General features: G+C 41.4%; 1 protein-coding gene across 1 annotated transcript; it reads left to right on the forward strand.

The window, feature by feature from the left end:
- The first annotated feature begins 14,233 nt into the window (after positions 1-14,233).
- On the forward strand, positions 14,234-21,309 carry LOC145655899 (homeodomain-interacting protein kinase 1-like). Its single transcript, XM_081709362.1, has 10 exons — positions 14,234-14,351; positions 17,188-17,603; positions 17,934-18,307; positions 18,967-19,090; positions 19,518-19,637; positions 19,758-19,844; positions 20,145-20,326; positions 20,470-20,700; positions 20,957-21,083; positions 21,211-21,309. Exons 1-10 carry the CDS (start codon positions 14,234-14,236, stop codon positions 21,307-21,309), a joined length of 1,878 nt encoding a protein of 625 aa, XP_081565488.1.
- Positions 21,310-21,749: the final 440 nt, after the last annotated feature.

Raw genomic sequence — 21,749 nt, forward strand, 5'->3', positions numbered from 1 at the left:
ATGCATTCCATAACTATATAAAACTACAGCAGACAGACCGTTCATCATAAAATTAGAAAAGCTCTAGCTATAGTAGCTAAGCGGACATTTAGACAGACAGACAGATACATACACATACAATTAGATGGAAAATAGCCTTCTGTAATTACAAAATTGACTTATTCAACCGTACCTTGTTCTGGAAAGTTGACCTACGATTAGGTTTAATTCACTCTATTGTCTTCCAACTTTATAACTGCTGAAATCTGTCAAGTGAAATGACATATAAATGCTTGCGCTCACCTTTATATACTTGTAGTGACGTCAAAGCTGTTGTGATGTCATATGCATTGTGACATTTCTAGAATGCTGCACTGACATTTTGGTTATTGGGAAAATAAGTCAATAGTTCAAAAAATATTTGAAATCCCTATTTTTAGCAGCAGCCGAGTAAGTAGCTGATAGATGGGTACTGGTAGATGGGTACATCTTTCTTCAAAAGAACCCTTATATGACTTTCAACTTTTTTTTCGTATAGAGACCCTTTTGTGTGTAACAAAAAATAATGTGATTTGTCAAACATCCAGTTTCAAACAATATTTGCCCCAAAAGAGGCCAAACCAAAGACATAAAGAATAATCATTATAAATTAATTATCTGCAAAGTTTACAAAGATTTGTACTGCAAAGAATGACATTTACTGTTTGTGAACAAGTCAGTAACAATATTATCCAGTAAAGTGGTGGTATATTTCAGAGAAAAGTTACATATTAAACTTATTTTCCTCAAAATCTTCATTTTGATTAACATTTGAGGTATGAAACCTAATATTTAAGCAGTTCCTGAAACATTGGTTGTACATGCACTTGCATAAAGTGATCAATCGGTCTGGCTACAAACCGGCACATTCTAGAGAAACGGCCCTCATAGCATGTGACGCAAAAACTTGCTGCTAAAGCTGCCAAACTGTCATGTGTTTTGATTCTTCTAGTCCTTTCAGCAGCCTTTGACATTCTTCTCTAATCTAACACGGTCTTGCAGATTTCTCCTTTGTAACATACGAAGGATTCGGCCCGTTCTCTCACAGGAAGCTACCCAGGTGCTTGTGCAGTCTCTTGTAATCTCAAGGCTAGACTAATGCAACTCGCTACTTGCTGGTCTTCCTCCGAGACGTCAGACCTCTACAATTTGTCCAAAACACATCAGCAAGACTGGTCTCGACTGGTCTCCCTTTATTGGCTTCCAATAGCTGCACACATCAGATTAAAACCTGAATGTTTGCCTACAAAGCCAAAAATGTCCCTCAATATTTGATGTCAATGGTAAAAGCCCGATCTGTACCTTGAGTACGTCAAACCTCAAGTATGGCTTGGCTTGAAACACCATGCTTGAAGTCTCATGGAAGACAAGTATCGAGCGTATTCTCTATCTTGGATCCTAGATGGTGGAACAAATGTCTGCTTACTGTCTGGACAGCAGAGTCCCTTATGGTCTTCAAACGCAGACTGAAGACCCATCTATTTGTGGAATATTTAAATGAGCACTGATCCTACACCTATGTTGAGTAACTGAACCTTTGGTACTTATTATAGAGTATTGTTTTCCGATCTTATCGATATCTGTTATAGAGTATTTTGCACTTCTAGGCATCAGCACTGATCCCTGTATTTCAACAGTATTCTAGTTCAATGGTATCTTGGACTCTAACTTACTGCACTGGCTAGGATGTATTCATTCCTTGAGTAAATGATAAAGCACTTTTGTAAGTCACTCTGGATAAAAACATCTGCTAAATATCGTGAATGGAAATGTAAATAAGCCTAGAAAAGAATGGAATTAATAACAACATCACATACAGAAAAATAAACTTGGTAAAAAAAAAGCAAGAAAACAGACAAAATCTTTCATAGGTACTGAAAACAAAAAGAAATTTTACACATCAATATGAAATTAACAATAAGTCTCTTAACATAAGTTACTTATACTGAAACTTGCTGATGTGGTTGGAAATATTTCCAAGAGGAACCTGTGGATACCCAATGTCCTCCTCATGATACATACCATAACCATAATTGAAGCATTCCGAGGGATTCGCCTTTGGAATCAGACTCTGTTTGGACTGCTGACACCTCTAAAGCGATCACACAAGTTAAAGACGGGATGCAGGGCTTTTGGGCAGCTGGACATCAACTTTTTCTCACAATTTTTCTTCATCTGAAGTTGAACTGAGTGAATTGAGTGAAGTAACCTCATGTACCACAGAAACTATTCAGCCTCCTCTCAACGGCTGCCAACGCTTTTCTCATCTTCATAGTTTCTACATCCTCCAGAGCATCTTTGAAATGGAATTTCATTGCTCCTGCAAACCTGGTGTACATGTAAATGGAGTACTGTATCTGCTTTTACCTCCTGTAATTATACTGTTTATAAACAGAGAAAGAAATGATGCTCATGAAAGAGAAAATGTAGACGTATGGCTTGATCCTCATGGCTGGTGGATTGTTTCTATGGTACCAGCACGGCAACCAGCACTCCAACCAGGACAGCAACAACAACGGCAACCAGCACGGCAACAGGAACAGCAAGAAGAATAGCAACCAGCATGGCAACCAGCACGGCAACCAGGACAGCAACAAGAACATTAGCATTATATGACTAATAGAATATCCTAAATTTCAGCAAAAGCTCAGTAAATATGTTTTGCTGAAAAACCCAATTAAAACTCAAAGGTTAATGCAGAAATGATTATATAATTTGGGAGCACTGGACTTACTGTGTGAAAGGAGGGACTTGCTCCCAAAGTCCTAAAGAGGAACATTGCTGGGATCATGCAGGCAGTCTGTGCTTTCGCAAGGCAATCAGCATGTGGAGTCTGGTGTTTTCTGCTGAGGTTAGATGTGATATGAGCTGCTCCTTGAGCACTGATCCACACTGCAGACGTCATGGACAAATACAGAGCGCTCTGGACGGGCCTGCTAAAGCTATGCGCACCATCGTCACTAGAGTGCACTTTACACACTTTCATCATTGCTAGAGTGAGCCTTACACACTTTCATTGCCGCAAGAGTGCGCTTTACTCACACACTTTCAGACTCTTATATGGATTTGGTCCAACCACATTCTTCCCTCCGGTTGGATTTCTGTGCCATATATTTGAACATCCTGCTCTTCCAGGCATGTCTACACACACCAGCAGACATGTCCGTTCAGAACCAGAGGCTTCACATGGGTCTAAATGAACAGTTTAATCATGAGTGCTTAAGGAGGTGCTGTGAAGCTCAGAGATATAAACCACTTGGTCTCCCTGTTGCTGGCTGTAGATGTTTTGCAGATCTGCAGCAGGCCCGCCTCACCAGTCGGAGCACAAAGCAGAAGGTTCAGCTCCTGGGAGCCCTGCTTGAGTGTGTTTCAGCCCGCTGCCCTGCATTTGAAGAAGACTATGATCAGGTTCAGTTAAACGGCCCCCTCAGCCATTCAGAACACCTCAGAACCCCACGCAGTACCCTGCAGGAACTGAACACAGGCACCTTTGTTTTTTCACTGCTGTTGAAGTCCAGGAGCAACGCCCCCTCTGATGTTCTCCTGTGCTGTCCTCCAAAGGATGCCCATGAGTTCCTGAGTTACTGCAGCTGAAAGAGGAGGAAGAGAGGCTTGGGGCCTCTTTCTTCTCTTACATCTGCCCTGTGGAAAACTTTTGAGTTTCATATCAAGTCTGTGCTCATATGCACCAGGTAATTATGTATCACTGTTCCATATCTCATTTGTGTTAATGGACTGGTCTTAACCAGTCTTAACGTGTTTGTTTAAAGTGTACATTTTCTCACCGAGAGCAGGCGCTTTCTCCGGACATCTGTTTAAAGTGTTCATGAAAGTTTCATAACATACATAACTTAAATGTGAACATTTAAAATGCTCACCAGTTCAGCTTCTATTCATCACATAACTTTCAAATCCCAGAGTGTGTGAGTTTGGGAAAACATAACTGACATGGACTGAGCATTCTACGTGCTCTGCTGGCTTTGCATTAGTGTACATGTTTACTGTTTTGATGCTCCACATTAGATAAGCTGTTATCTACTAGTAAAACATACACAAGCATATTAGCATGTGATAACTCACACACTGTATAAGGGATGCAGCAAGTTATTTCTGTGCAAATGTTTTAATATTTCTGTTCTCCATTTTGTGAAAGCTGTGGACAGCAGAGCTGCAGAGTGGATGTCTACAACTACCTCTCTGTTAATCTGAGCCCTACTATGACCGACAGTCTACACACTTACTTTAAGGTCTGTCACGTCACACACCCTCTTTGGATAACGCTTCATTACTGTGTTGTAAAGGAGAGAATACAGTTATGACATGCTGCCATTTTGATTTTATCACTCTCAATGAAAGGGTCTCTTTCTTTTTTCAGCCAACACTACTGGAGCGTTTTTGTGAGTGTGAAGTAGGCTGCAAGGCAACTGAAGAGGTGAAGTTTTTCACACTGCCACGGTGAGTCTCGGCTGACGTAGATGACCTTAAAGAATGAGTTTTAAACCAGTCCAACACACACACCCTCCTCCACTCACACACACTTCCAGTCCTTAAGTCACTTTTCCTCTTGGAACAGTATTCTCATCCTCCACATTAAGCGGTTTGACATGCTGGGCCAAAAGCTCTCAGACGTGATGGACGTCCCGTCCGAGCTGGATCTCTCTGCCCTTCCTGGGGTGGCTTCTCTCAGGCAGCAGTCGAGGTGAGCTCGTACCATCAACCCGTGCCCACATACTTCTCTGTCCACCCATTCCCCTTTAGCTACAAAATGCTGACTGAATGAAAAGAAAAGCAAAACGATAAACTGGGGGAAAACTCCAGTCCCCAGCCAGGTAGAGTTGTGCCATTTTCTTTCAGTGGAGTGATAATACAGCTGTGTATAAGTATCTGCCATAATGACTAAGTTCTTTTAACCCATCAGTAGTAAATGAGAGAGGAGAAGGACAGGGAGCTAGAGGACAGCACGTAAGCCCACCGGTGAGGAGAGAGAGAGACCAAAAAGAAGAGAGATACAGGCTGAGAGAGACACAGAGACAGAATGAGAGACAATGAAAGAGGCCTGTTAATACAGAGATGGGGTTTCAACGATCCATGATGCATTTTCAGTTAATCGTATGAAAAAAACAGATGTAGTTGTTGGTTGCAGGAATGTGCACCCACCGGCACCCACAGACTCCTGGCTGTGGTTTCTCATTTAGGTGACAGCCTTGACCATGGAGAGTAATCTGATATTATTCATACATGTGCAGTAGAAACCATTAAGTGACTAAGGAAAACCAGAAAGCTGGTTATGATTTTCGAGTCCTTTGAAATTATTTTTACTAGCATAATGTAGTCCACCCAGCCAATAATACATGTTATCCTTTACACATATGTATATGTATATATATATATATATATATATATATGTCATGTTATTTCACATATGTTTGAAAACCCGATGAATGTAAAAACGGGCATATATTATATATATATTCACATATGTAATAGATGTATGTGTTTTGAAACTAAGTAACGATGAAAAGGTTGATGTATATAAAACCTTTGATTGCATGCTTTCATTTTTAATTGAATGTAACATAAACATAACCTCTTTTGCTGAAAAGATGCTAATAAAACCATAATCCAATCTAGCACTCTTTTCATTGTGTTTCAATCATTTCGCCATGACTGAACGTCTGCTGAAAAATATTTACTACACTCCTTCAAACCCAGGATCCTATGGAGGGGTCAAGAGTCTGCAAAGGTCCGTGGTGGATGAAATCGGTAAACGGGTTGATGATAAGGAAATCAAAAACTGGTTAGCAGCTCAGGATGCATACATGCTACATAAACCAATCTCTGTGAAATTTAAAAGAAACAGAGTCATTGTAAAAAAACACAGATGAACAATGGCAGGCCGATTTGGTGGACAAGACCAACATAATGGGACCATGAAATTTATGCTAACGTGTATAGATATACTTTCCAAGTATGCTTGGGTATGCATGATGAAAAACAAGACAGGTGCTGAGGTTACCAAAGCCTTTGTTTCAATTCTAAAAGAAGGCAGAGTTCCTAAAAAACTTCAGACTGATGAAGGGAAAGAATTTTTTAATAAAAGTTTCAAAACATTAATGAAAAAAACAACGTCAATCAATTTGCTACTGGGACGGGACAAAAAGCATCAGTGTGTGAACGGTTCAACAGGATGTTGAAAACCAGAATGTGGAGATACTTCACAGCCATCAATACGAGAAAATACATCGATGTGGTACAAGACTTGGTTCATGCTTATAACAACAGCTTTCACAGAAGCATTCAAATGAAACCCGTTGAAGTGAACGAAGGAAATTCCTTCACAGTGTTTAAAACCTTGTATGGGTTGTTTCAACCGAAAAAGGTGGAAAAACTAAGATTGAAGTTTAGAGTCGGTGATACCATCAGAATGTCACGATTAAAAAGACATTTTGAGAAAGGGTACGAGCAGGATGAATCACTTTATGGATGAATATTTTACCGTTTCTGAATGTCTAAGGAGAGACCCTCCTGTATACAAATTACGGGATTTTGATGGGGAAAATATAGATGAGATCTTTTATGAAGAGGAGCTGCAAAAGACTTTAGTGGCCTTTAAAACTGAAAAAAATTGTAACTCGGGTTTATTTTGTTCATCAGCTCATCATACAGAGGTTGCCAACATGTATAACACCATACAATGTTATCAGGAACAAGGAACTCGTGATTGTGTGAACCTACGGAGATACATAAAATAGAATTATAAACCGTGAGCATAAAAAGATCATCATGATGGTATCTTCTTTACCAGAACAAATAGATGTCACATCATTTAATGATTCATTTAAGTAAATAGAATTACCTACTTCGAAGTTCAAGTTTTTCTGTATAGCTAGCCATGAGAATAAGAATAGCCATCGAGTTTCAGTCAATCAAAATGTTTCACGTACTCTAAAACACAATGGTCATATTTGATATTGATCAAAAATAATCAGAATAAAGATAATATCCTTTCCTAGCTCGCAAAAAGAATAGATACGTACATAATGTACATAATATGTAATTATCGTTTGTTAAGATGTATGTTTTATCTAGACCTAAAAATTAATTATGACGCTAAGCTCTACCGAGTTAAATCATATAACGCATGATAAAGTATTTCAACCATTAGCTAAATAAATAAATAGCTAGATACACGTCAGCCTTTTTAGTAACTTATACTAATATAAAGTATAGCATGAATTAGTTAAGCATTACTGAATTGCTTACCTGTTCAAAACGGATGAGCCATGTCCATGTTCGTTCAGAGGTCCTGACAAAAGTTTTTAGATGTATCGCTTACAATTACGACTGTGAACTAAAGGAGTGAAGTACCGTAAAACACGGCTTTAAGAAAGAAGTGTAGGTGGGAAAAAAGGAAATGGTTTTCAGATAAAAGCTGTAAATTACAATCCACCCCTCCCCAACACCACTCTCAGATGTGGAATGCACTGAAAAGTGTTAAGGGCCCAAAGTGTGATAACGGACAAGAACCTAGTGTGATAAAACTTGTAAAGTAACCACATCCTGCTTTTTCCGTGAACGACGAGATGCCCGTGTACCTGCAGTGCCAGGGGATTTACTGTCTCTGGTTCGGTGGCGCTGAGACGTAGCGAACTCGGACTGTGCAGAAACAACTGGAGTTTTGTCCAAGCCTACCGTATCAGGAATGGGTTTGCTATTCCTCGACTAGTTTTGGCCAAGGGCGAGCGAGGGACTGCGGGTTGCATGACTGCACATTCCTTGACCAATGCATTGTTAATGATCCATTTTATTTCTGTTTGTTCATTCATACCACATCAAAGCCAGTTCACGTAATTTTCAAAGCCAGTGTGCGTGCCCTAAAAGTATGCAAACTGTTCAAAACATATGCCTTAAATTAGAAAATTATATGTTACTGATCACTGAAATAACCAATTTTCTGGAGAAGCAGATCCAGTCTGGTTAGCAGTGGCTTGCACTGCTGTCTGTGCAAACAGTTATACTGTGTATGACTATGTATGTGACGAATAAACCAAACTTGAACTTGAACAGTGTGCACTTAAAAAAGGGATCCTCGCGATTCTTTTCCAGCTGTTTGTCTTGGTTTTATTTGATAATGTTTCTCTCATCAATTATGCAAAATATATGTATTGAATTCTGTTAAAATTATTATAACAAATGCATTTATCTATTATATTTACACATTTGTTCTGTGTCTGAACAGGCAGGGTATGGATACATATACTTTGACATTTCCCAGATCTATAAACAAATCTCACATACAAGACTGCACCTTTTGCAAAATTGTATACTTGTTTTTGTATCTGGAGTAAGCAGAATTAATGCCGTAGGTCACAGAAGACCTGTCTTTTTTGTATGTTTGCTTTAACAGAGACCTCTTGTGGTGACTTGTCACAACTACGGCAAGAGGCAGTCGCAGACGAGCTCTTGGACGCCAAAGATCACAATAGCTTGGACTTTCATGTTCTATTTGTGCTTTATTATGCGTACAGTAGTTGTGGCATGTTTTATTTTTCCTTTCATAGCATCTCATAACATAGTAAAGTGAACAGTGGGAAAGTGGAACAAAAGAAAGGCATTAACATTGGGTCCCATGACAGTGTTGCAGTAAAGAAAGGAAAATAGGACATAGCTCACATTTCTTTTCAAGTAGCTCTCTCTCTCTCTCTCTCTCTCTCTCTCTCTCTCTCTCTCTCTCTCTCTATCTCTCTATCTATCTATCTATCTATCTATCTATCTATCTATCTATCTATCTATCTATCTATCTATCTATCTATCTATCTTTCTCCCTCTCTCTTGCTGTCCCAGACAAATTGGGACACACGTCTGTGCTACTGGTTTAGGGTTAGGATTAGTTTTTTTTTTAATTTTTTTTTAACAATACCCATATTTTTATACATTATATATTTTATATATTTTAATGTTGATTGTTTTGGTTCTGTATAAATTAAAAAAGTTTTTATGCTGCATTTGGCCTCAATTAATGTATTTTAAACATATTAGATGTGAGTCCTTGACCAGCATGTCAATAAAGCTACATCCAGTTGCTCTTATCACAGTGTGTTCAGTTCTTCTTAAAAGGGTAACATCGCAATTCTAAATTGTATTACAGTAAAGCAAAACAATAAAGATTATTTGGTTGTACTATTCTATTGATCCTATAGTCAGTGGCTATCAACAAGAAATGATCAAGCACAGTTTTATTGGGTGTGTGTCTGGAAAGAGAACTACAGCTCCCGGTGAGATTTTTGGTTCAAGATTAATCATCATGCAAATGATTGTGATTAACGCTTTGTCTGTTTAATTAAACTATTATACTATAAACCTAATATTAATAGGGCTGGCAACGTTCTAGATCTGATTATTACACGTGTGTGAAGTACAGGTGCTGTAGCTTTACAAAATAGAAAATGTCCACAGTAGCCTAATTATAATATATACATCCAAAATAAACACCAGAAGCCTGGACGAATACTAATGTACATAAGTGCATTAAATCTAGGTAGGACTGCTCGATAGGTAGGATAACAAAACACTTGTCCCGCCATATAAAAGAAATGAGAGCGTGATAATGACTCCAAGTCGCCACCAGATGGCGCCCGAGACCGCTTAAACGTATTCCAGTCGGAGCTGCCTTTTACATTAAACTGCCAGGGTACACACACTGGATGTTTAATCTTTCTAATGGGTAAGCTATATTTTTATAGTTAGGAAAGATTTTTTTTTAAATTATTAATCAGTTAAGGAATTCAAGCTGTTGCATTTTGCTGAGTTGAGGGAATATTGCATAACCCTGTACTAGCCAAATAATTCGATTTGATGTGCTATTTTGTGGATTAATACCATACCAGGTATGGTGGCAACTTCCATCGAAAACTACTTTATCATCACAAACTACATCTAAGGAACTACCAGAAACGTAAGTAACGTTAACATTTTGCTTTTTGCAACATGTTTATTCTTCGTCGTTAGCGATAGTTTTATCTGTGAGAAGTGTAGTTGAATTGCTAGTCTGACGGAGAAGACTCAAGCGCTAGAAGTGCTCTGGTTATAGGGGACTTTATTTTGCGACACGTGAAATTAGCAGGCCTTTAGGGAGACCAGCAGCAACAGTTAGCTGTATAGCAGGTGCCAGGGCGCCGGATGTTGCAGGTAGTGTTAAGGTTTTAGGCAAGCATGGGTTTTCTAAGATAGTTATTCACGTAGGAGCTAACGATATACGCCTTCGTCAGTCAGAGATTACTGAAAATAATATTGAAGAGGTGTGTCAATTAGCGAAGGCGATGTCCGATGCTGTAGTATGCTCTTAATAACATAATTAGTATTAAAGTAACTGATTCACAGAAAACTCCTTTTATCTAAAGCTGGGTTTACTAACTGTTAGATCATCAGCATCTAAAATGCTCATGATAACTGAAATACTAACAGATCATAGATGTAATGTACTTTTCCTAACAGAAACCTGGATCAAGCCAAACGAGTACATAGCTTTAAATGCAGCGTGTCCTTCTGGCTACAGCTATGTACACCACCCTCGTCTAACTAGCCGTGGAGGTGACATTGCAGTTATTTCTATTGATACATTAAGCATAAACCAGAAAGCCTTTGAAATGATTTTTACTAGCATAAATCATGTAGCCAGTGATAAAAAGCCCACCCAGCCTCTTCCAGTAATTGGCATCTACAGGCCACCAGGACGCTACTCAGAATTTATTAAGGAATTTGCAGATTTCCCTTTACACTTTTGTTGGTGATTTCAACAATATTCACTTTGATAGTGGCCAAGACCCTCTGATGGGCCTTTAGTTCTATATTAGAATCAGTTCGTTTTACCCAATGTATAACAGAACCCATACACTCTGGTGGACATATGCCTGACTTAGTACTGAGGTATGGTGTAGATGTAGTTATACTACTCCATCTCAGACCATTCCTTAATTTCATTTGAACTATGTACGCACAATCACATCAGCCACTGCACCTGGTTTTATTGGCAATCTACCAGACATATCATTTGCGACTAGGATGCCCTCAGACCCTACAGAACTTGGTCAAATAACTGAATGCTTAGAATCAGTATTCTGCTGCACACAACTCCGAGGACTGGAAATCATTATACCAGTCATGGTAGTCGGACGCAGTCCCTTGTGACTCCTCCACTTCCGTCCCAGGACCACATTCCCGTATTGTGGGAGTCAGCAGGGTAGCCAAGAACACGGGGGAATTGCATGCACGAGCTGGGGAAGTGTGTCTACTCCCCTTCCTCCCCTTCTTCCTACCCTTCCCAGGCATCCTTCTTCGGTTGGTGTTTCTGTAACGTCTCGAGGTAAACAGGATGCGGGGAAGAGGCACGATTAACCAGACGTTTATTACACACACGAATGATACATAAAACAACCCACATGCTCTGTACACCTTAAACATCAACAAACACACTACGACACAGGGGATGTATATACATTAAAGACGATTACACATAATGCAGAACAGGTGGACAACACGAGAGGACATGGCAACACGGATGAACACACAAACCAAGACGTTTGAGGAGGGGGTGGGGCCATAACATGACATTGGCAGTCTCCCAGACATACTATTTGTGACTAGGATGCCCTCAAACGCCACAGAACTTCATCAAATAACTGAATGCTTAGAATCAGTATTCTGCTGCACACTTAATGATGTTGCCCCACTTAAGAATAAAAAAATTAGGGACAAAAAATTGGTACCTTGGTATAATGACCACATTTGCAATTTAAATCAAAACACTTTCACATTTTAAATAAAAAATTGAACGTAAATGGCGCCACACTAAGCTTGTAGTCTTCCGGCTTGCATGGAAGGAGAACCTTCTCAAGTTTAGAAAAGCACTTATTACCGCTCGAACAGCTTATCTCTCAAACCTAATAGAAAAAGAAAAAAATAATCCTAGATTTCTTTTTAGTACAATTGCCCATCTAACTAAGAATAAGATTGACACCAATGCTCAGATTACATCACCACCATAGTAGTAAAGAGTTCATGAATTTCTACAATGAGAAAATAAAGCACATTAGAGATAACGTTAAGAGCATTAATATGACATCGGGCAACTACTTAGGTACAACCAAGAACAACCAAGCCAAAAATGACTTTTGAATCTTTTACACCTATCCAAGAGCCAGAAATTGCATATCTGATGTTGCGCTCAAAGTCCTCCAGTGCTTACTAGATTCACTGCCCACACACTTTCTTAAAGAAATTCTACCTGAAGTAATTGAACCTTTACTAAATTTAATAAACTAATCCTTAAATATTGGCTACGTTACTAAATCATTCAAATTTGCAGTAATCAGACCACTTCTCAAAAAATCTAACCTCAACCCATGTCAGCTGTCAAACTACAGACCGATCTCAAACCTACCATTTATTTCCAAGATCCTAGAAAAAGCTGTAGTTCAGCAGCTAAGCGCATATCTGAATCAGAACCGAATGCATAAAGGATGTTGAGAAACTTTCTCTCACTTAATCCTGACAAAACAGAGGTGCTTCTATTAGACACAGAGACAGCTAGATCCTCTAATTACTCAAAGAACCTCAATGAAATCACAGTCACATCTTCCCTCACAGATAAAGATCTTGGCGGTATCATGGATCCCAGTCTCTCGTTCGAAGCTCATGTAAATAATATTTCTAGGAAGGCCTTTCTCCACCTTAGGAACATTTCTAATATTAGAAACATGCTCTCCTCACATGATGCAGAAAAGCTAGTCCATGCATTTATTACTTCAAGATTGGACTATTGTAATGCCCTACTATTAGGCTGTACTACTAAGTGGTTAAACAAGCTCCAGCTAGTTCAAAATGCAGCAGGCAGAGTGCTCATTAGAACGACAAAATCTGAATCCATCACGGCTATCTAAGATACTTTACATTGGCTCCCAATAAAATTTCATATTGATTATAAAATACTTCTAATTACCTACAAAGCATTGAATGGTCTTGCCCCACAGTTCCTTAGAGAACTCTTAGTTCATTATAAACCACCATGTCTGCTTAGATCGAAAGGTGCAGGTTCTTTACCTGTACCAAGACACTTTACTTGTTTTTTCATTTTATAATTATATTTTTCTCGGTAATTGTTATTATTGTGGTGACTGTTGTCGGCCAGAGGAGGATGGGCCCACCGTTTAGTTTTAGTTCCTCTCAAGGTTTCTTCCTCATGCTCTAGTGGGGTTTTTTCTTGCCACTGTCAGCCTTGGCTTGCTCACTGGTGGCTTGGACTTGGACATTTGTAAAGGTGCTTTGTGACATCTGTTCTAAAAAGCGCTATATAAATAACTTTTGATTTTGATTTTTGATTTGATCCCCTGAGGAAAAGCCAGAGTAGCTCCCACTCTGAGGCAGATGCTTCCTCTGTGAGCCATTTCCCACCACTGGATGAGCCCCAGAGAGAGCGAAGGATCCGCGGCCCACAGGCTGCTGTCAGAGAAGAGCGGCCCCACTTCAGGCAGGTGGCAAAGAGCTATAATTACAGAGCATACCTAAAAATACACAAATGGCATGCTTTGGAAAAATAAATATAAAAATTAGTGAGGGTCACCCTGACAGCGAATACATTTGTTTCTGTGTTTTTAAAAGTTGATTTTATTAATGAAACCTGTTTAGCATTACCGATATCATAACACCAGGTATGTACACCGTGTTCTAACGCTGTTTTAGGGAGAAGAAGAAGGGGAGCTTGACTCTGGTGCAGTCTCTGGCCCAGAACCACACCGACATCCTGCTTCCCAAGCTCCACGATGTGTGCCTGACTGTGGTCCAGAGGGGCCCTCTCAGGGACAAAAGATTCTCTAATCAAATCATATAAACAATGGCCCAAAAAGGATCTTCGCATTTTGCTGTCCGAGCTGGAATTGCTCTGTTTTGTGACCAAAATGGTTCTAACCTGATGAAGAGTCAATTTGGAATGTTCTAGCGAGGAATATCTTGTCCTTAAACATGGTAGGTAGTACAAACTGATGCTTTTCCTTCTCTGACACACCAAGTAAATCTGCCACATATCGGATGAGTCCGATCGGCGTGTTTAAACAGGCACATCCCCATGGCGTGCCTGAACACCTGAGCCCCATGTCCACTGTCTCAGTTGAAGAATCTGAGCTCCATGGTGTCGCGTGCTTCCATGACAACACTGGCGCACATGTCCACCGACCTGTGGAGGGCCATGGACGCCAAGGCGGAGTTGGTTGCCTGCATGCTGCCGCACAAGGCGGGCGAAAGCAACCTCTTCATCAGGGAGGACAAGGACCTTGCGCTCGGTGCCATGGTGCAGAGCTGCTCGCCCACTCAGGTCATTCATGCTCTGCTGGCCGGGGAACTCAGGAAGGATCACCTCACCAACACCTCTATAAATTTGTTTTGAAAACGGTCATGCAGCCATTTGACCAAAATAAATTACACTGCCAAAAGAGACTTTTAGTAGAAGACAGAAACACATTTATAGTACAGCAGAGCCCTGCTACTACGAGGCAGTAATAGTGGAATCTAGACGCTATAATAGGTTCATAATAATTACACGCTATAATAGGTTTCCAATGTTGGGCAGTAGTTTAGCTGGGGCCTGGGAATATTGACATACCTATCGATATCTTGGTGCCCTTTTTTTTTTTTGGCTCCTCCTACAGGTCCAGCAGTCTGTGATGTCATCCCACGATAGATCAGGAAGCAGCTCCCTTCGTCACCAGCTCCCTGACCAGCCCTACCATTGGCCCGTGGCCTACTCGCTTGGCCAGAGGAAAGCCTGTATCCTTGCCTGTGAGAGGAAGAGGAACACGGAGAGACATGAGGGATTCGGACATTGAACATCAGCTCGATTATTGAACTTGATTATTGTAGTTTCTGGGCTTATTGTTTGTTTTAATGCCTTCATTTTTAAAAAAAAATAGTGTTTTTTACAAACAGACTAACAAACTGTATTAAATGTATCTCAAATGCAATGTGTGATTAATGTGTTTAACAAGTTGATTGTTGTATTTTGAATTCCATGGGAGGTGTAACTATAAAAAATAGTTCTTTGGCACTTAGTGGCAGTATTTGTTCAAAACACATGTAACATCAAGCTCTTATGTAACCTTTATAGGATCTTCACCTCAGACTTTGAATTTTGGCTTAATTTAAAGGGATATTGTGGGGTAATTGGAGCTAATTCTATAACTATAGTAGTGAACTGTATTACTACAGAGAAATCTTTTTGGGATTGTGTGTGTTTAAAATAGAAAACAAAAATTGAAACAGGTAATTTATCAGGTTTCAGATTTCCTGTTCTGCTGGACTGAGGGCATGTTGCTATATTGACAAAATCCAAGTAACTGCAAAATCTTTAAATAGTACAATATATAAACACAGGCAGTGGTAGTTCAACGGTTAAGGTACTTGACTTGTTCTCGGAAGATTGCTGGTTCACTGCCACGTTGCCACTGTTGGGCCCCCGCGCAAAACCCTTAACCCTCAATTGCTCAAATCGTACTTAGTCATAATTGTCGCTTTGAATAAAAGTGTCAGCTAAATGACATAAATGTAATCAGCACAGTCAAAGATTGATTAACCACACTAAGTCCAATACTAAGAGACTGGTACAGTGGATGAGGCACAGAGCAGGATACAGCACTATTTTTTGCTTTCCATCAGCAAGTGCTACCTGGATGCAGTCTTGCTACTTGGGGATTTTGCAGGCTTTGACTCCTTGGGTGTGTGATGAGGATTTTGCTTCAGTTAAACTCCTCATGAACATGTCTGACAAACCTGCACGTATGCTCTACCAGGACCTCATTTAATACTTCTCTTTCAGTAACTTGGAGCCTGTGGTTTTTGTTTGCTATTTCTGACATAACTGGGCAACATTTTACATTTAATGTATATATGGAATCCACAGAATCTATACCATAATACTGTAAAGAAATAGTATACTTTATACATTGTAGCTAGTCCATGCTAGAAGCTCCCAAACAACTCCACATAAACTTCAGCTCAAATAAGCCTCTTCCTTTCCATGATGTCCAAAAGTATTGGCGTTCAAATCATTCTTATAATAAATGGGAAGCTGATTGACAGCACGCGGACCTTTAAACGGTTAAAAGGAGAACTAAATAAGACAAGTGAAGGGTCTACGTTTTCATCTACACCTCCTCCATTTGTTGAAACACCTGCCAATCACGCCACTTGCCCAGGAAACATATGAAGTCACCCACCCCACTTTTTATGTAATTGAATTTTCTTTGACAAAATCTGAAGTTATCTTATACTGGAAGCATGTTTTAAAATGCCATTTAAAATGACAGCCACGATTGTTGTGGAAATTTACCAGAAAAGCACAAAATATTTAGCGTGGGATTCTGGAGAACGGATGCATGTAGACGGCTGAAATCGGTAAGCAGGTACATGTATTAGTCCTAAGAAATGTTATGTTGATAAATGTAGTATTTAATATTCGATGCTATCAAGTGATTTATATGAGTCTGCCAGTTTGGGCCCGTAGGTGCAGCAGTTTATGACGTTACACCTGTCCATGTCACCTTGTTGCCATGGAACGAAGAGTCCGTAGAGTAGCGAATTGATATTTGGTGGAAATCTTCTCACTCCGGTCGATATAGTGCTAATAATTTCAATTCTTTAAATTAAGAACCACAGAACAACATGGATGATCATGAATTATATCCGTTCGGTTTTCTTGAGCCTTCTTTCCGTAAGGTTAAAGGTGGGAAAATAATCAACACTGAGGGTAAGTTATGAAGTTAACTAGCGGTTAGCGTTAGCGTTAGCTAGCTAGCGTTAGCTAAATCATAGATCGTGTTTTGTTGTTGTTGTTGTTTTTTTTTAAATCTGCTGTTTTAGTTTTAATTTTGAATATAGCCCCTAACTAGATCTGCATAGCATTCCTTTGGTTAGTGGCCCTGTTTTCATCTTTCCCTAAAGGAATATTCTCTTCCCCTTCAGATTCCTCCAGTGGGATCGCCAAGAAAGTAAAATTCGAGAGCAATTACTACCTGCGGAGTCCTGGTCCTCGGATTCGGCCGGGGACGCCCTGGCCCTCGGATCCAGGGTTCAGTTCAACCGATGGCTTACCTGCCCTGGTCTTTTCCCCCTCTGGAGCCTCAGACAAGGCTGCGTCGTCGTCCAGCCAGCGGGGAGAAGACGCCCGTCAGAAGCGGTGCAGCCTGAAGAGGAAGAGAGAAGGGGAACACAGCAGCGACAGCGTACAGATCCTGGAGGATCTCTACACCCCTTCATTGTCCAAGCGCGTGGCCAGGAGCGGAACAACCACCTCTTCCACCCAGTCCATTGCGTACTCCGGTTGTACCGCAGATAGCAGCAAATCGATAAGTGATTGCGAATACCAGCTGGTGCAGAATGAAATCCTCTGCTCTGCCTCCAACAGCTACGAGGTTCTGCACTACCTTGGTTGTGGAAGTTTTGGCCAGGTGGCCAAATGCTCCAAGAAGGACACCAATGAAATGGTTGCCATCAAGATCCTGAAAAACCATCCATTCTTTGCTCGACAGGGTCAGATCGAGGTGGGAAAGTTTTGCCTGCTTTTTTGGAGCTTTTGATATGGAATCAGCTGTAGCCCCGATTCTGTTTGTTGGTATCAGATGTGCTAACTCACACTGTGGAATCTGTATACAGCCAGGGTAGCACAAAAACACTTGTGTTTGGTATCAGCACACTAGTTCTAATTTTCAAAGCATCAGTAGGAACTAGTTCAGATAACACATCGACAGCTTGAAGCTTACTATAAAAAGAAGGCTTAGCTACAATTGCATAAGCCATACCTGTTTGGATGTGTATTAAAAAAAAAAGTGCAGAAAAATTAAATCTGTCTTTCCTCATTTGCTCCTCCTCAGGTGAGCATCCTGAGACGGCTGAGCAGGGAGAACGCAGACGAGTTCAACTTCGTGCGTGCGTATGAGTGCTTCCAGCACAAGAAGCACATGTGCCTGGTGTTCGAGATGCTGGGGCAGAGCCTCTACGACTTCCTGAAGGACAGCATGTTCAGCCCGCTTCTGTTGAAGTGCGTCCGGCCCGTGCTGCAGCAGGTCGCCAAAGCGCTCATGAAGCTGAAGAGCCTGGGCCTGATCCACACCGACCTCAAGCCCGAAAACATCATGCTGGTGGACCCCGTCAGGCAGCCGTACAGGGTCAAAGTCATCGACTTCGGCTCGGCTAGCCACGTCTCCGAGGCCGTGTGCTCCAGCTACCTGCAGACCAGATACTACCGGTGAGGGACACGTGCTGAGGCGTGTTAGAAATAAGTGTGCACTTGTTGCACTCGAGTGTGCTTTAGAGTAGAGCTGCACATTTTGGCAGTTGCGATGACCCTGCTACACATTAAAATCGTGATAAGCATTACAGTTAACTGGAGCACGACTGATTCATATTTGATTTATAAGTGGTTTAATTTTAGTGATTCATGTGAGTGCTGTTATTTAGCAAAATACCTGATGAACCCTCTTCAATGTCTGAGATTAGTTAAGATGCTCCGAGTTGCAGGCTTTGGTAATATTAGTATTGGTCATGTCTGTACAAAACTGCTGTTGCATTGTAGCTATACCGTTAATTAACCGTGTTGTTTACCGAGTAACAGTGTTTAACTGCATTGATACTCTGTATTTACTTAATGGAAAACAGAACATCATTGTAGTGTCAGTGCATTTTTGCATATAGTTCCATGTTAGAATAGTGGGTGTGTAATGTAAAGTGGTGTGTAGGGGGGAAAAAAAAACCTGGACTCATCAACAAAATACTATTTAAACCTTTTACATTTTCATGAATGAATTCAGCACCGTTTGTGTTAAAGCAATTGCCGCCGAATCACCACAAACTACGGAATCAGCCGAGACTGATTTCATGATGGCGATATCTGTGTTTTTGGTCTAGGTCACCTGAGATCATCCTGGGTCTCCCTTTCTGCGAGGCCGTGGATATGTGGTCGCTGGGCTGTGTCATCGCCGAGCTGTTTCTGGGCTCCCCCCTGTATCCGGGAGCCTCTGAATATGATCAGGTAAGCACACGGGCCTTTGAGCTGTGCCTAGTCTTTTTCACGCATCTTGGGCTTGGATTCACGGAGCTCTGTAGAATTTCGCTGATTTGGGGTCGGTTCTTTCACTTTCTTTTCACACTTTTCTCACTGTGTGATGAAGACGTAAATCTTGTTTGTGAAAAGAGTGGCGTAGTGTTGCTAATGGAAATGGCCGTTCTTCTAACTATGCAGTTTGTTAGGGAGTCCATAATGGCTAGCAAGGAAGAGAGTGAATGTATGGTTTGAGCTTTTAGCTGCTGCTTTGGCTAGCTTATTTTTAGGAATAATATAAATAAGAGTTTCTATGGCCTGTTTTTCTTTTCTTTTTTTTTTTATACATGCATTTTGAAAATGGAAGGATGAACACAAAATAAAGTCGTAATCCTCTTGCCGTGTGGTGTCTCTGCAGATCCGTTACATCTCCCAGACGCAGGGCCTACCAGCAGAGTACCTGCTGAGCGCAGGGACCAAGAGCAACTATTATTTCCACAGGAGCCCTGACTCCAGCTGCCCCCTGTGGAGACTCAAGGTTTGCCAGTCTTTAAATGCCAAATACCATGTGTTTGTTTCATAAGGGATGTAACTTAATGATGTCATGTAACTTTATGGTGGAGCTGAATGGTTGATTTTTTTTCTTTCCTTTCTCCAGACGCCTTCAGAGCATGAGGCAGAGCATGGCATCAAGTCCAAAGAGACACGGAAGTACATTTTCACCTGTCTTGACGACATGATGCAGGTTATTTTGGCTTTTGTGCACATAACTGTACGCATTGCTTTACTGTTGTGATGTGAATTTGAAGAACGTGAGAAACAGCTTCCACGGCTCACGTTGTAGAGCAGGTTGAGCAAGGTGCTAGCTCAAAGGTCGAGCGTTCGTGCCGTTATAATGAGGAACGCACATGAATCGCTCTGGAGAACGGCATCTACGAAAGGCAGAGCAATGCATAGTAACTTGCTGCAGAACTTGCTGCGTCTTAGGTGGATCGGTGCCCTCTGCTGGTGTTTAATATGACTCACCCCTGGGTCTCTCACGCAGGTCAATGCGACCAGTCTGGAAGGCGCAGACGTCTCGGCGGAGAAGGCAGACCGGCGGGAGTTCATCGACCTGCTGAACAAGATGCTCACGCTGGACGCTGACAAACGGATCACGCCGATGAAGGCCCTGAAGCACCCGTTTGTCACCATGAGCCACCTCCTCCAGTTCCCTCAAAGTGCCCAGTGAGTTGTTCCAGGCCTTCCAATCTACATGTCACAGTTTTTAAAAAAAATTAAGGAACACCATCTTAATTTACAAATCCAAATGGTAGTACTGTAACTTGCCCCCCGCCCGTGTCTCTCTTTCTCTCTCTCTCTCGCTGCAGTGTGAAATCTTGCTTCCAGAAAATGGAGATCTGCAATCGGCAGTGCACAGGGTGTGATGGCAGCAAGAGCCTGTTTGGCAGTGGGGGTGGGGCGGGGGGCGGGGCCAGCACAGCTGCCAACCTCAATGACACCTTCAGCAGCTGGCTCGCCCAGCACAGCCAGGTGGGACAACCGGCACAGCAGGGCGGGTTCAAGAGGTCAAAAGATCGCCAAGCAGAGAGCCGGGCTAGGTACTCCCTGCTTCTTATTGCACTTTTTAATGGTTGGCATTAGCGCTAAAACTCCACACTAATTCAGTGCAAGGGAACCCTAGAACAGGACTCGAGACCTACTGGTCTAGTGTGTGGGTCTGCATAGTGGGTACAACTGTTGTAACAAGTGCTGGATGGCTCTGTGCCATCACACTTTGGTGATAGGTTGTGTGTGTTCACTCGAGTGTGCAGTGTGTGTTGAGAGTGTTGACGTGCTCCTCTGACCCTGTGCCAGACCTGTGTCCTCCCCCGTGCATGGCATGGGCGACGCATCGGAGCCCATTATCATCTCTGACACGCCCAGCCCAGCTATGAGCGTCATCATCATCTCCAGCGACTCGGAGGACGAAGATGACACCAAAGTCCAGCCCACCAGGTGCCCTCGCCTCGTCTTTTTAAAGCCATTATGAAATCCTTCCTAACACTTTCCTTGCCGTCACTCATCTTGTTGTTTAACCCTTCCTTCCCTTCCTTGGCCCCAACTCCCAGCTGCGGCGGGCGAACGTCATGAGCTGCGTGACGGCGCAGCACTCCGACATGTCCACATACATCCCGCTCAGCCCCAAGTGTCTGCCCAAGTTCGTGTAGAGCGCCACCAACCTGCCCAAGTGTTTTTTTGTTTTTGTTTTTTTTTACTTTGAATAAAAAACTTTGAATTGAAGTCGCTGACTGTGCCATGCCTTTCTGTGGGAGGCCCCATTTTTAACATTTTTTTTAACAATACCCATATTTTTATACATTTATATTTTGATGTTGATGGTTTTGGTTCTGTGTGAAGTTAAAATATTTTTTTATGCTGCACTTGGCCTCAATTAATGTATTTTAAACATATTGGATGTGAGTCCTTGACCAGCATGTCAATAAAGCTTCATCCAGTTGCTCTTGTCACAATGTGTTCAGTTCTTCTTAAAAGGGTAACATCGCAATTCTAAATTGTATTACAGTAAAGCAAAACATTAAAGGTTATTTGGTTGTACTATTCTATTGATCCTATAGTCAGTGGCTATCAATAAGAAATGATCAAGCAC

This window comes from Electrophorus electricus, unplaced genomic scaffold (genome assembly GCF_041902795.1).
Source record: "Electrophorus electricus isolate QZ-2024a unplaced genomic scaffold, ASM4190279v1 Scaffold39, whole genome shotgun sequence".
NCBI lineage: Eukaryota > Metazoa > Chordata > Actinopteri > Gymnotiformes > Gymnotidae > Electrophorus > Electrophorus electricus.